We start from the raw sequence: 16369 nt of genomic DNA on the forward strand, positions 1-16369 counted from the left end.
CCCGGCGGAGGGCGCGGCCCGTCCCGCCCCCGCGCCGCGCACGGCGCCAACAGCCCGAGCGGCGGCACCATCTCGGCGGCGGCGCTGGGCCGGGCTCTCCTTTCGCGTCTTTCTCGCCGCCTTTTCCTGTCTGCATCCTCTCCGGTCCTCCCTCCCCCACCCCCACGCCATTTTCACCCGGGAGGAGATCGACGGGACTTTCCTGAAACTTCGGGGGGGAACTCGCCTGGCGCCTCCGGGGGGCTCACAAACTTTTCGCGGCGGCGCCCGCCTCTCCCTCTCCGTCCCTGACCCTTCGGCTGCGGCGGCTGCTCCGGCGGGAAGTTTCCGATGAGCGCCCCTCCGCTGATCCGGCCGCCCAGCCCGCTGCCGCCGCCGGGGGCTGCTGCCGGCGGCGGCGTCGCTTTCCACCTCCAGATCGGGTTGAGCCGGGAGCCGGTGCTGCTGCTGCAGGACTCCTCGGGGGACTTCAGCCTCGCCCACGTCCGGGAAATGGCTTGCTCCATCGTAGACCAGAAGGTAATAAGAAAGACCCCAAGCGAACCCCCTCCCGCCGGCCCCGGACGCTGCCCGCGGTCTCTCTTGGTGGCTGTTAACTTTCCCCGTGGCTCTGCTCCGGGGATAAACGAAACCCATTCCAACTTTCCTGCCGCCGGCCCCGCTTCCTTCAACCCGGCGCCCCGCGTGTCTCTCTACCGTCCCCCCCCTCCTTCCCCGGGCCCCGGTGCAGAGGAGGCTCCATGCGGGATTCTCGTATGGAGCTCCATGACGTGGAGCTTGACTTTTATTTTGCTGGCAGTGGATGCAATTAGCTGTGCTAACTAACAGCCGTTATTAAAAACAAACTCCGGCCGGATGTATCTGCCGCTTTTTAATGCTGCGGAAGGGAAGGGGGAGTGCGGGGGGGCAGAAGGCTGTCAACTGTGATGGCAGCGCGGCGCCCCGGGGCAGTTCACGCTGTCCCGGCCTCTGCTGGGAGAGGAAAGTTTCCACTGAAAAAAAAAAACACAACCGAAAAGTAACAAGGGTTTTAAAACCAACCCCGAGAGCCCAGGATTCAAAGCGGCGCGCAGTGCTTCGCACGCCTGCCCTTGTGCCGGGCAGGCCGGCGGAGCCGCCACTGGGGGCTGGGGCCCCGCAGCGCCCCGGTCCTGCTCGGCCGCGGCGGCGGGCGCTGCGCCGGGGACGAGGGACGGCGCTGCCCTGGGGCTGGCAGGTGGCCCCGCCACAGGGCGGGACTGAGTCAGCCGTGACTGGCGACTCCTGCGGGCGGCGATGGGTCACTGGTGCGGGGGTGGCACAGCCGGCGGGGCACTCACCGCAGCCCCTCGGGAGCGGTACCGTCATCAGGCGCAGTTCACCTGCGCTCCGGTGGAACTCGCGCAACACGCTGAAATCCACCACACTTCTGCCTGAGCCTCCGCTGCCTTTGACTTTTCCGACTTCTCTGTTTTAACAATTGAATTGTATAATAAAGTTTTACTTTATACATGTTTCTTGTGTGAAAGACCCACGTAAAAGTATTATAGTGTTTGGAAAGGAGAAAAAAGGCAGCTTGAATATTCGGGATGGTTATAATGGGAAAAAATTGGCTTCCTCCTCCCCCCTTGTTTTTACTGAAGGGAAATAATTTCAGGCAGGGATTTTATTTTTTTTTTTTATAGTTGATAGTTTTACCTTACATCTCTTTGTAGATCACATCAATCTGAACTTCACTAAATTGTGGAACTTTTTTTTTTGTCGAAGCGAACTAATGAAGTATTTCTAAAAGAGTATGAAATACACATCCTTATTTCTAAATTTTGTATTCTTCATAGTTTAAGAAATAGTTACCTGCTTTACTAAATTAAATTCTGGAGAAAGGTGTACCCTTCTGTTTCCCATTATCATATTTGTTTTCAAACCTAGGCCAGTAGTTGTCACTTGTTCACATATATGCCCGAATATGCTAGCAATAATGGAAAGGCTAAGATTGTTGTATTCATTGTTTCTATTTGTTATGCTTGAGTAGTTTGTTAATTTCATGGCTTTACTGTAACTTGATTTTAAACCCAGTTTCCTAACAATGTGCCATTGTGTAAAGAAGACTAAATGCCGGTGCTCAAAGAGTCAAACTTATTTGAGTAAGTACTGGCATAAAAATTTTGAACACTAATTTGTTGCAGTTTCTTGACTACATAAAAGAAAGCATCATTTAGCTGCTTGTCTGCAGGGCACTCTTGAATGAGGAACTTTCTTCTAGGCACAGTTTCTCAGAGCTGAAATGTCTCCTTTCCCAAGGCTGTTGAGAAGGAACTGGCTCAAAGACAGGGAAAACTGGAAGAAAGATAGGGGTTTTTTCTTTTTTCTTTTCTTGTCAAGTGGTGGCCTTTAGCTTAAGCTTAAGGCTGCAAGTATGTCTGTATATATTATTTCACTAGCATGCATTCGTTTCACTAAACCTAACAGGATGGTTTGCATAATCGAAGTTATTAAACATATGGACAGAGATGTTAAAAAAAATTATGTGATATCTAGAACTGTTATGAAGTAACTATTTGTGTGTTATAGGTTCATGATTTTGTCTTTTTCTGAAGTGATTTGAAGGGTTGCTTAGTCTTGATTTTATGAGAAAGATGTATTTGCTTATCATAATCAAGCAGGAGCCTACACTGCAAAATATATTTTATTGAAATCTCACACTATTTTCAAGTTTCTTAGGGTGTGTAAAGTAGTGACCTACCCAGTGAACAGTTTTCTTCCAAACTCTGTATTTGGTCTGGATTGTTTCAGCAGTATATAAGGATAAGAAATTGTGATTTTGTTTTTCTCTGTGGCTTTCATCTTCGACTGCTAAAATCAACTCTGTATCTGTGGTGTGCTGTTAAATATTTAAGCAGTTCTCTTGTACACAGCTTTATTTATAGGATTGTGCTGAATTTTCTTCAGTATTGGTGTCAGATGATTTGTTTATAGACAGCCTCTTCCATGGTAATGTGGGTATACCTGATTCGAGATAATTATGACCCTTATTGTGCACAGGTTTATACACCTGCCTAATTTACTTCTGCTCAAAATTTATGTTAAGTTGAACTAAACTTCTCAAAGTGTGAAGAGTGGAGCATGTGTAGGCCTGAGTAGTATGTTAATATAGTGTGTGTGTGTGTGTATAGTTGTATTTATGAATGTGTGTGTGTGTGTGTATGTATAAACCCACTACAATTCTATATCTTTATATGGTGGTTTTGTATATGAATAATATATATGTGGGTTCACATATATAAAATTCAAAGCTATGTATAATTTAGAAGTTTATATTTCCTTATAAACATGGATTTGCATTTATTTACCCTAGAGGACTAACTTTTGCACTTCAGATGCTGTTTAGGTTTTCTAATTTTGGTAGAGAGTATAATTATAATTATACTGATAATCTAACGTACACGATGTGAAAAATGGAATAAGCGAAGTGTGTCTTTATTGTCCATGAAAGGCATTTTTTCAGGAATTCCGTGCTGAGATACCTGTTTAGAAACTTCTGTTACAAAATCTGAAGATCAAAATGGTACATACCAGTTTCTGGCATAAGTTCAAATACATTTAAATCTGTTAAGAGCTGTTCTGAACACAAGGAAATTTGATTCCTCTGAGTTTGTGTATTTTGTTTGTCTCGCTTAGAACCAGTGACATGAAAACCCTGAGACTTGTCAATGGAGGGGTATTTTTTCTTCAGTTGAAATGAAATTTTAACATTTAAAGGATGATGTAGTTGACAATAAATGAGGATCAACTGTAAAATGTGTGCCAGTGTTTGACTTCTGGGCTGACTCCCCCGCAAGAACAGTGGGAGGATATTGTAAAATACAATCTTTGTTTTTTGAAGAAGAATAGTATGAATTATTGCCCTTTCTGGGTTAGCTGCACACAATAAAACGACTTCTCCAGGGCAAAAGAACGCAAAGAGCACTTCAATTATCTGGAATTACCATGTTACCAAAGACTTTTTACTAAAAAGAAAAAGGAGGTAATCTTTATACGATTCTTTAAATACAAATTCATAGAAGTTTGATTCAAAGAGGAACGTAGTTATTGTTTGTACTTTGTATTTATTGAAATTCTTTGTCATTGTTATACCTCATATATGATATATTGAGGTACTATAGTGGAATTGGCAAGTTTTGAAAACTTTTGAATTTTCAAGTGAATACATGGTGTAATGTTATTTGACTGGAGAATGTGAGTTTTATAAAATAGCCCTTAGGTCAGCCATTTAGATCATATACTGGATAGACCTTCAGCACTTGAAGGCTTAGAAGTTGTGAGCAATATGAAGAACATACAAAAAATACAAGAAAATAAGTTGATCTGAAACAAAGGAGGCAAGGTTTGAACTGCATAGTCTGTGTGTGGTTCAGACTGATTTATAAAAGTAATGTTGCAGATGGTTCAGTGGTTTGGATAATTCTGAAATTTCATACTAGGGAAAAAATAATAAGCAGGAAGGCTGTTTTGGGAAGGGGAAAGGGCAAAAAGAAAAGTAATAAAAGGATGGGTCAAGTGGCATACTGCAGCTGGAATACTGTACCCAGATTCATCTTTATGTAAGGTATTTGGTGTTAAATTAGGAGAACTGCTATAAATCAAATCAAGAGCCTTTTTAGAGTCTCCCTAAGAATTGAACCAAACACATTCAGGAACAGGTATGCATCCATTTGCGCTTCTGGTTGTTGTTATAAGGAAAATCTAACTTACTCTTAAAAAAAAATAGGAAAACAAAAATGAGCTCAGTTTTGTTTTCTCAGGCTGCAACCTCTAAACTTGGGGTCTGAGCAAAGAAGGAGAAAACCTTTTCTAAAGGTTGAGATGAAATTATACTTAATATTTTATGCAAGGGTTTCAGGCAGCCATGGAAACCATATGGAGTTTGTTTGAACAACTGATCTTTTGTTTGTGGGTGCTTTTTGTTTGTTTGGGTCTTTTTTTGTTGTTTTTTCCTCCAAATCTACAAATTCTCCTAAAAGAAACAAGAACCTGGTGGTAATGAAATCAATTCCTTTAGAGTGGGATAGGAACTGAGGATAAATAATATACTAGGAAGATTTTTAGCCTCAAAATAAACAGAAAAACTGTGTCAGGTTTTTATTATGCTGACCAAAAGTCATATACCTTCTTTCAGAAATATGTAGACATTTCATGTATTCACAACATTGTTGACTGTCTTTTGCTGGTGTACACTGGTAACAAAATGTTAACTTTTTTCCCCGAAATGAGCCTTTCTCAGCACTGAACGCTTTCCTCTGCCTGTGTTGTGAAAGCACTAAGTTGTTAAATTTAATTGGAGGAATGCAAGGGGCCTTGTCATTATGCATATAAACATTTTCCAAAGTGAAAGTACTTTCCTAGTAGTACTTACCTTACAACCTTTCCCCTTACAATCTCAAGGGAGACTTTTGATGTTTACAGTTTAATCTTTTATTGACTTTACATTTGTTGTTCTCCACCCTGGAAACTGTAAGTCAGTGTATGTCACATCAGTTTGTAGCTTAGTTAAAATTACTTTTGGAGCCTATGTGAGAAGACTCTAGAAAAAACATAACTTCAATGAAAGGGAGTCAGTCTGAATTTGATTAAAAAAAATGTGTTTTTTTTAAAGAAATGTTAACATTGTTATATAACCTGTCAGGCATCCAGATGAGGAAGATGGGACTAGTGCCCCAAATGTATGTAGAGCATTTGAGAAATTCCTAGCCAAAGATTAAAGGCTATTGAGTGAATTATCGTAGAGTAAGAAATAAGTTAGAGCTCTAGATGAAGGACAGGCTTGTAACCAGTTAATATCTCAATTTTTAAAGGAATTACAGAAGAATTGTGTTGATCTTGTGTTACTTCTACTGATTGTTCCCCCAGGAAATACATAATTTCTATAATGATTTTAAGAAAGCAGAAGATGAATAAGCATATGAGATATTTCTCTTACTGCTGATGAGATTCAACTCTATTACCAGAGAAAGAATGGAATTTATTAATGAAGTTGCAACATTTCCCAGACAGAGGTACCTATGTGGTCATAGTATGGCATGTACTTGGTGAATTTGAAATACCCAAGGTCTGACTGTGTCCCATAGAAGACTTACTGAGTTTAAACGACACAATTATCTGTGAATGCACAGAAAACCCAGTGCGTCCTGAAAAGGTGGTGAGTTTGTACTTGTATGTAGGTGATCTGTGCTATGGATTATGTGTAAAACACCCTGCTATATGTCAAATCCCTGTATGGATTTGTGCAGACTTTGTCCATAGGTGTTTTCCTATGATTTCGGGAAATCCCTCGCAAACATCTGAAGCTATTTGTTCTTATCTAGGTTTTTTTTCCCCTATGTTTGGAGAAATCTGTCTGTATGGTTACCATGTGTTTTATACCGTGGTTACTTGTAAATAAGCAAACACACTTATTGAAGTCTGCATTTTAGTTTCTTGTTTCTTATTTTTACTGTGTTTTGTCTATTGCAGTTAAAAGCTTTTGCCCTATGTCTGTTTGCCTGGGTTTTTTTTGGTTGTTTTTTTTTTTTTTTTTTTAGTGACTATGCTAGCAATTATTTTAAGGACATCTGTCTAATTTTTAAGACAGGACTATGTAGAATTAAAAATTACACCTGTGACATTGAGGACGTTGAGGCTGAGAGTTGTCTGTCTCAAGGAACCTGTAATAAGCACATGCATTGTTTGTAGATTTTTAAAAATTACTTCTGTATGATGCTACAGGCCATCACTGGCTTCTTGACTTTGTCCTCTGGTTGACATCAGACAGGTTTATATTGACATTATGTAATATGGTTGCAGTTACATAGTTGCAATCAAGTATATAATTAAAATCATTTTTCCAAGTGTTTATCCAGAGTGTAGGTGAACTATTCCCTAAAATACTTGATTAATCTTCCCATTAGAACAGTGTGGCTATATATATACCTTTAGTCAGTGTTAGCAGTTGACTAATATTTGGCTCTTGCTCCTTGAATGAGGACTTACCTCCCTTTCTTCTGGAGCTACTACATGCTTTTTGCATAATATCAAATTGTCAGAAGTCTGTTTAGGGTGTTTTCTAGTAAAATCATAGAATGGTTAGGGTTGGAAGGGAACTTAAAGGTCACAGAATCACAGAATTGGTCAGGGTAGAAGGGACCACACTGAGTCATCTGATCCAACCTCCCTGCTCAAGGAGGGTCATCCTAGAGCACATGGCACAGGATTGCAACCAGGTGGTTGTTGAATATCTCCACTGAGGAAGACTTTACAGCCTCTCTGGTCAACCTGTTTCAGTGTGCAGTCACCCGGACAGTAAAGAAGTTCTTCCTCATATTCAGGTGGAATTTCCTGTGCCTCCGTTTCTGCCCGTTGCCTCTTGTCCTGTTGGTTGGCACCACCGAGAAGAGCCTGGCTCCAGCCAGGCTGATGTGCCAACAGGCACCTCCCCTTCAGATACTTATATACATTGATGAGGTCCCCTCTCAGTCTTCTCTTCTCGAGGCTGAACAGGCCCAGTAGATAATCTAGTTCCAACTCTCCCTGCCATGGGCAGGGAACCTTCCACTAGACCAGATTGCTCAGAGCCCCATCCAACCTGGCCTTGAACACTTCTGGGGATGGGGAGTTCACAGCCTCTTCGGGCAAGCAGTGGCAGTGCCTCACTACCCTAATAGTAAAGAATTTCTTACTAATACCTAGTCTAAACCTACCCTCTTTCAGCTTAAGGCCATTCGCCCTTGTCCTGACACTACTACCCATAGTGACTACATGACTACTACTACATGAGTTTGTGAAAATTCCCTCTGCAGCCTTCTTGTAGGCCGCTTTCGGTACTGGGAGGCTGCTATATAAGGTCTCCCAGCAGCCTTCCCTTCTTCAGGCTGAACAACTCCAGCTCTCTCAGCCTGTCTTCACAGGAGAGGTGATCAGTTGTGATCAACTTAGTGACTGTTCTCTGGACTCATTCTGAAAGTACTCCAGGTGGAGCCTTACTAGAGCTGAGTAAAGAGGGAGAATCACATCCCTCAACATCCTGGCCATATTCTTGTGGCTAGCGGTGTCCCTGTGAATGTGCAGGATATTGCAGACTAAACCAGATTTCTTTCACAGGCTTTCAACTTTTTTCTTCCTCGTACAAGACTTTTAGTATTGCTAAGTGAGCTCTTGCTTTTTGAGACTTTTCTTTCCTTTTAAATATTTCTATCCATGAAACAGTCTAAGATGATGACAGACTTGATGTCACTCAAAAACTATGTATAAGATTAAAATAACTTGCACATACCAGTCTTTGAACTTTTAAAGTATAAACTGTTAAGTATGCACTTCAAGTCACCTATTTCGTGAAACATATTTTTGTTTTCTAAATGTTCTTCTAGTTTTATCTGCTGAAACAACACGTAAGGCTGGAAAGGTAGTATAGTGTATCAGGCTATAATGTAGAGATAATGGTGTGGATATATTGTAGTGATATTTGCATAGACATAGTTAGACATAAATTTCAGTCTATATCACTGTTGTCTACTTTGTCTTCCTCCATGTATTTGTAGCTTCCTTTTCCTTCTTCCTTGTATTTCTGTTTTCTTCTTCAGCTGAGAAAACTTTTGTCAAGAGGTAAGCTTTCACTTCTCCAGCCATGCAATGTATTTATGTAGTGATTGTTTCTCCTACATAGCCTGTTATGTGTGCCTCTCCTGCAGTCCGAACCAACTCAGAAACAGTATTATGACATTAAAGCTAGAACATAGCTAATTATTTTGAGAAAAATTTATCAAATTTTATTATTTAAAAAACCAAGAAACATGAACATATGCAATCTGATCTGGATCTTGGCTGTTTCCTAAGTGAAGAAAAGAGTCATTTAGAGACTTAATACTGGTGGGCATAAAAAGACCTTCCCAATGTAATTTTAAGCACAATGTGTGTACAAAGGTATGTGAGGAGAAACTGCAAACTGTGACCATAGTTGCGGGCTGTAAACTTTTATCTTTGCACATTTTAAAAGAACTGTATCTGAACACATCCTGTGCAGCCTGAAAGCATGCTCTATTTCTTCTTTCTTCAAGTTACAAAAAAAAAGGCAACCTTGAGAAATAATTTTTTTCCCAAACGTTAGAAATAGATGCAAAAATGCAGACAAGACACAACTGGGACTGGGAACAACATTCTGGCTATGAGGTAACTTGCCTGAAAGATGCTTATCCTTGAAAATGGCAACTTTCATATTGCCTGATCTTCTTTTACCACCTGAGAAATCCTTCTACCTAAAACCAGAAATTACTAATGTATATGGGTCATAATGTTCAAGTATACCATGGTCTCCCTCTTTGCAGCATTGAATATCCTTCCGTAATTTATGGGTGCTAGGCTAGGATTGATATTCAGGCTGAAACATTTCCAAAAGCACCATAGATCCTTGGGGCCACAAAGGATTGTTTATATGGTTTACACTTCTTAAATTGTGATACTGATCCATGGGATGAGAGTCTGTGAGGTGAGTGAAAATTCACTGATAAGGAGGGACAGTGTGAGTTATTGATGAGGTTTTCAGTTTAACTTTAAAAATTTTTTCAAAGCAAAAGCTTTCACATTTTGCTCTGAAGTTCAACCCCCCTCTGCATCAGCTTTAAAGGGCTGCATTACAAGTTTGCTCTCTGCTTACATGATTTGACTCTAATTGTGCTGACCATGCTGTCTAATGCTGCCAGTGCTGATCTTACCTGCCTGAGGATTTCATATAGCCCCCAAAGGTCAACTACATCTAGGAAAATGTGAAAACTGTACGCCAGAGTAATAAAAGGAAACCTTTTAGATATTTACAATGTGTGTGAACTTATGTATTTGCATTTGTTCTGTTAAGTTCATTATACCTGCCTTTAAAAAGAAAGAATGCAGCAAAATATTTAGAATATTAGTAGGAGTCTGTCCAATTCCAAACCCACACAGTTTTCACTGCATTTTTTCCTAAAAAGTTGGCTGTCCTAAATACATACAAAAAAAAAAGGAAGTAAAAAAACTTGAATGAAAATTGAAACATTCTGGTCAGAGTCTGCATGTGTGCTTGTGTGGGAGTGAAGAGATTAGGTTAGGGAAGAAGATCTCTTGATTTTATACTATGTGTTTTTATCCTGGTTTCTGGAGGAAAATTAAACATTGCTGTCTCTGTTATCCTCGTGTAACAGTATGTCCACTGGCCACTTGGTCACAGGAAGCTTGGTAAATCATTGTAGCAGCAAGAGTTCAGGCAGTCATAACATTGTTAGGCAGAAAGTAATAGTAAAATCAAACAGTTTGTAAAATAAATGCTTGTGCTCTACATCTAGAAATGTATCTCTAGTATATATGTTTAATCTGTGTTCATGATCATGTATTTTGTTTTCATGCCATGTGAACTTGATCGAGGGAATGACACATTTTTCAAATCTACAAGGAAATGGCAGTGTCCTGACTTTCAGTTCTTAATCTAGGTTAAATGATTATACCATATAAACCTCCTCTTTCTTCCTTTTATTTGACTGCTTTTATTTGGCAACTCCCACAAAAATGGGAGGTTCTGAGCTGTATTCTGGTGCTGAATTGGTTCTTGATGTGAACTAAGTACTTATGAGGAGTTACAAAGATGATAGAGCTAAACTCTTCTAGCTAGTGACAGAGGCTGAAACCAGGAACAATGACTGCAAGTTACAGTTGGAAAGAGATTTAGATTGGACATCAGGAAAAAAACTTCTTTGGTAGGACTGTAGTGCAGTGTTGGGATAGGTACCTGGAGAGATGGTGGAAACTTCATCCTTCATTTTTGGAGTTGGGTAAACAAAACCTTGTGTTGGTGATAGTCTTGCTGTAGGTGAGAAGTCAGACTAGATAACTTCCAGAGGTTCTGGTGTTTCTGTGATTGCCAGAGTATGCAGTGCTTCATGGTTAATAATTAAACTAATATTTAAGCTAAAGTATTGGCATTTCCCTATTAGACCCAGCTAAGAGTTGTTCAGCAGTTGACACAGCCTGTATATAGCTTTAAGCAATCTGCACTTTTTTTACTCATTCGTTGGGTTTTATCTGTCGTCTGGTTTGCCTCTGATTTAAATATTTAAAAATTAAAAGTTATATCTTATAAAAAATCAAAAGTTACTGCTAGTAGTTAAATATACCTATCAAAGAGGAGGTAGAAAACAGCTGGAAAACACTACTTCCGACTTCAAATGGTGCTTTTAAATCATTGTTTACATCTTTACATATGTTACATTAATGCCTAATAGATATTAAGCAACCTGTAATATGATGGAGCCTTATTATATGCTATAGTGTATACAGGGAAGAAGTCCTTCCCTCTGTATTTTGCAGTCAAGGTGTACTGGATATCTCATTATTACAGCACATCTTAAACCCCATGGAATGATACCTCAGCATTTAAACCCAGCAGTTTATTAGCAGTATCTTTGGAAAAAAAACCCTATGAGAAATCCGTCTTAGGTTGTGGGCAAAAGCGCAGTAGTTCCTCAGGGAAACCTGTGGTTAGCAAAAATGGTTAGTAAAAACCACCAGCCCCTTCAATATGAAATAAAGACCTCAAATTTTATGGATTAGAAATAAAAAATAGTTAGACAGGGGAGTGCCCTGCTGAGTTATCTGTCCTTGTGGAATGGTGAAGGTTGGTCTGTGCAGGGGTGAAAGGAAGAATTGATAAACTGAAGTAGTCTATCTACTGTAAAGTTTGTTTCAAATGGAACAATGTGTAACTTTTCAAGGAAGGAAGATGGTACAGTGCTTGAGAAGTGAACTGATGAGGACATGATTGATTTATCTGTCTTCACAGGGAGGACATGTGCATGTTAGAGATGATCTGCAGGACAAAAGATGCATTGTTTAGACCCCACCTTGCTGTTAGGGCTTAGAGGGAAGACCAAGGTAACAGCAAAGCTAAAGTTGGTGTTTGTTCTATTGCTTATTGTTTTCACTCCTTTTCCACCCATGCTCATTTTTCCTGTGCTTCTTAACAGGCTTTTAGTGAATAGTCACGCTGTGTAATTTAGGCATCTTAATGTGCTGGACTGATGGACAGCCATTGATTAAACTAGTGGCATGCAGTTCAAGCTAAAATTCGTCTTCTGAGTTTTCAGCATATCTTTAGTGCTGTGCATTCACAGATGGCACATAGTTGTATGTTTAAATTAAAGAATGTTAACAGCATTTTTGTAATGTTCAGAGTACCGTTTCATACTGCGGTCACATAATTTTGTTAAATACCTTGTTTTACCAAGAAGTAAGTGCTTTGTGTTGTTAAAAAAGGAAAAACAAATTTGTGGCAGTTTTACTGAGAGTTTGACAAGTTTCATGTTTTTGGGTATTACATAGCTAAGAGAATAAGGATGAAAACTCTTTTGAAGACTGAAGCATGAAACAAGAATTTCTAAACTTCTAAAGCTACTGAAAATCAGACCTGTTTGTTCAAAGATGGCCTAAGAACAAAAAACTTCATCTCATCAATTTAAATGGTTAGTAAGCATCTGCTTCCTTATTCAAGAGGTAAATAATCAGTATGTTAAAACTGGGTAGAATATATTTGGAGATGCCTCAGGAAAGGATCTGAAGGAAAAAAAAAGAAAGCCCTCTGTTGGTCTCACTGAAATATGGAGTATTTCTCATCCACTGCTGGTGAGTGAAGATACATTGAAGCATATTTTTTTCTGTTAAATGAATTTTTTAGTAATAATGTCAGTGTTTCCTCTCTCTATTTAATAGTACAAAAGGGAGGTTCTGAGAACAACAGAAAATGTTATATAACAAGGGAGAGACTTTCCAAAGAGCAAATCAAAACCTAATTTCCATCTTTTGAATAGGAATGTGTAAAAATCTTTTACTAGTGTGGCTTGATTGTTATCCCCTTCTATTCCCTATGTGTTTCAAACAAAAATGAATGTCAGTTGCCATGTTGAGAGCTTGCTTGTATGATCAACAGATCAACAGTAGGACAAGAGTTAAAAAAAATACTGAAATTGAACCTCGCAATAACTATATTTATAAATATTAATAACTATTTTCTTTTAATCCAGGAAAGATGCTATTATTTGACTCCAGAGTTTGAATACAGATTCTCATGAATTAGACTATCAACCAGCTCTGTGACAGTTTGAAAATACATGAAGCTTTAAATTAGAATAATCTGTATTTTTATTCTTTCTCTGGAAGAGAAAATATAAAGAATTTCATATGTATATGAATGTAGCATTGGGAGAGAACTTCTGCTTTGTCTATACACACATTAATTTGTCTAAATTGAGGAAATAATGTGTTGTATTAGAATTATAAAAATAAGCACACTGATGGCTTTACAAACTTTGGTATTAAGGGATACAGAAAATATTGAATTTGGGAAAAATGTAGCTGATCATTTCTCTGACTCCTGCTGGCCATGGGTGCCACTGAAAAAGGCACTTTTTTCCCTAACATAGTAGTTTCTCTTTCTGAATAGCATATTGATATTGAGGAGGATGAAATATGAATAAGCAGGATTTTGACTGAATAATCCTAGAAGAATTATTTAGTCAGTGTAAAATATTTAAGAATTTAATATGTGCAAGTTTGTAAAAAAGTGATTTTAGATGAATCTTAGAATTTACAGTACAAAGATGTGTGTATGCAACCAGAAATGTTGATGAATATTATGTAATATATCCTTAGAATGTATCTAAAATATTAAGATATGATAACTGTTAGTATATTGCTTGATAGTTACAAATAGCAATTAAAAAGGATTACAATGAATTATAGTACTGTTAACTGTAATGTATATTGAGGATTAGTTTTAAAGTGCATGAGAAATTTGTATGGAATGTAAAATATGCTTTTAGGTAACTTTCTGACCATAAGAGTCTTGGTAGAATTCTCTGAAGTAGTTCTTGGGTCAAATATTCATATTTTGTTTGCAAATTATGGAGTTGGAGATGCATTTGTTATAGTTTCTTCTGGTAAAAAGAAGTTGTCCTTCATTCCAGTATATTGTTAAATTTTTCTGATTTATAATTTCTTAGAGTTCTTCAATAATTTCCACACACAGAAATATACTGTGGAAGGGACTGGGTTTTTTTTTAATGCATTTTTTTTGTAAGATAGAAAACTGTAACTAAAATCTCAATGGAAAGCAAATGTTAGCAAAAGATATATTACCTCTTTCAAGAAAAGAAATAATTCATAATTTCTGATATTAGTAGCATTTTTTATGTATAGAGACTTTGAAATGACAGTATCACTTGAGATTTTTAAAACTTTAACTTGTGGTTATATCAGAGTATGGGTATAAAAAGTTGCGTTTCAAATGTTTCTCATCAGGAAAATAATGTTAGTTTGCAGGAAAAATCAAGGTGCTTTCCCATAACTTTTAAATTCTTTTAGAACATATTTTAACACACAAAATTTTACTTTTTATGTTTATATAGAAAAATAAGATTTCTCCCCCCCTTTATTATTTTTCTTTGTTTTTAAAAATAATTCCTTTGAATTCATTCCTAATTATAAGGAGAGGTGGGGTCTTTCCAGTGCCAAGTAAAGGAAGAGAATCACCTCCCTTGACCTGCTGGCCACCCCTCTTTTGATGCAGCCTAGATATGGTTGGCTTTCTAGGCAGCAAGTGCACCTTGCCAGGTCACACTGAGCTTTTTTTTAATGAAGGTGGTGCTGTAAACTCTTAATGTTGCAGTCAACTCTGCTTTTTTGACCCATACACCTATCATTTTCTAATTTAGATCTTTCTAATTCATCTCAATTCAGCGTTGATTCTACTTCAAGCAGCAGATTGGACTAGATGACTTCCCATGGTTCCTGCAGCTACAAAGGACAACATTTGGAAAAGAAAAAAGCTCTTTCCATTATTATGTAAAATTTACGTTTTCTACTTAGCAATCTGTAGTTTTGTGCAATAAAATAATCTCAACTTACTGCTTCGTAATTTCTTAGGTGGCAGTATTGGAGAGCACATCTTGCAGATTCATCTGTTTTATAAATTTTACACTGAATTTTCCATCAAGTTCCAGATAGTTGCAGTTTCCCATGTGTGCTTTCTTGTGCCATTTAATCATTCTTTTTCTTTTGGAATTAAAATTATATTTTTCAGTAGTGTTTTATGGATTTTATAGTTTTTAAAAATGTATGGATTTTTTAAAAAAATTATCTCTTTAACATCCAGGGAAAGTCTAGAAATAAAATTGTTGTTAAGTTATCTACATTTTCATGCTTGCGTTTCCTAAAAAGGTAGATAAGGAGGAAATGTTAAAAAAGAGAAATTCTAATTTTCTGTTATTTGTAAAGATAATTCCATTCCCTGAGGTAATCAAGTGTTCTGTATAGCTTACAATTTTTCTTGGTATTAAAAAATTTGACACCAAAGGCTTTTCAGTTCCATAAGTCTCAGCTTCTGTTTATGTACCCTATATATGAAGATACTTCATCTGTACAGTCTTTTTCATCCAATTCAAACATAGATCAGTTTCCCTTTATTTCATGTAATAGAGATTAGAGTAATTGCTCAGTATATAAATGTTTGGGTTTTGAGAACACTTAGTTTTTCTTTTTAACTGAATATTATGTATGTTGCACTTAAGCAGCTTTTCTCTATCAGTTAGTTACCTGATCCAGGCTATTGCACAGCTGCTCTGAAGAGTCAGCACGGGAATGGGAACAAATGACAGGTGAACAGAGGGGACACTATTGAAATAAACTAGATCTTTCTAAGTCTAAGACTTAAGATGCTTTTTGTTCTTTCATCTTTGCCTTCCCACCCCCAGGTCTTTTTTTCATGTTGGTCAGGTTCAGTTGCATTTGATCGAAGACTAGAAATATCAAAGAGAATTTAGTTCTGTTTTTTCAAAGAGGCCAAAATCTGGGTAGAACAAGGAGCCCATTAACCTTACTGAAGGCTGTAGGCTGCCTTGGACCTCAGGTTTATTAGTTTGAAGAGTATTCAGATGAGAGACACATTTCAACTGGCTTAAGCATAGAAAATTTTGCATCAGAATTTACAAACCATTGTGAGACTAATACATTGGAAATCAAGATTTGAGATTAAATGGATGCAGATCATTGTGCATCCTTAGATTGTCTTTTGCCTTCTAATTTGCCTCAGCAGACAACACTGTAGAAACTGTGGGTTCTCTAACCATATGTAAATTCTTAAATATTGATAGACTATGAATGTGCTTTTCTAGGTCAGTTATTTATTCTAAATGTCTTTCATCACACTGTCTGTTCCACCTTCTTGGGATCTGGGCTATGACTCTTAAGGGGGGAGCACTAATATATATGTACTTTTAGACATAACATAATTTGTGGGCTATTTTTCCTTTTTTTTTAAAAGAAAAAAAAAAAGAGAAGAAACTCC

General features: G+C 38.1%; 1 protein-coding gene across 4 annotated transcripts in view; it reads left to right on the forward strand.

The window, feature by feature from the left end:
* PRKD1 (protein kinase D1) overlaps nt 1–16369 on the forward strand; it is a 124579-nt gene that overhangs the window by 723 nt on the left and 107487 nt on the right. For 2 of the 4 annotated variants that reach the window (XM_027638115.1, XM_027638116.1), the window contains exon 1: nt 55–519. The exons of 1 other annotated variant lie outside the window; for it this stretch is intronic. In XM_027638115.1, the coding sequence (XP_027493916.1) occupies nt 331–519 (189 nt within the window). In that variant the 5' untranslated portion in view covers nt 55–330. Of the gene's footprint in view, nt 1–54; nt 520–11755; nt 11905–16369 lie in introns of those variants that run through there. One more of the 4 variants, XM_027638117.1, reaches the window with a different exon arrangement.

The sequence above is a fragment of the Corapipo altera genome, unplaced genomic scaffold, assembly GCF_003945725.1.
Source record: "Corapipo altera isolate COAL_440 unplaced genomic scaffold, ASM394572v1 23, whole genome shotgun sequence".
In the NCBI taxonomy this organism is placed as follows: domain Eukaryota; kingdom Metazoa; phylum Chordata; class Aves; order Passeriformes; family Pipridae; genus Corapipo; species Corapipo altera.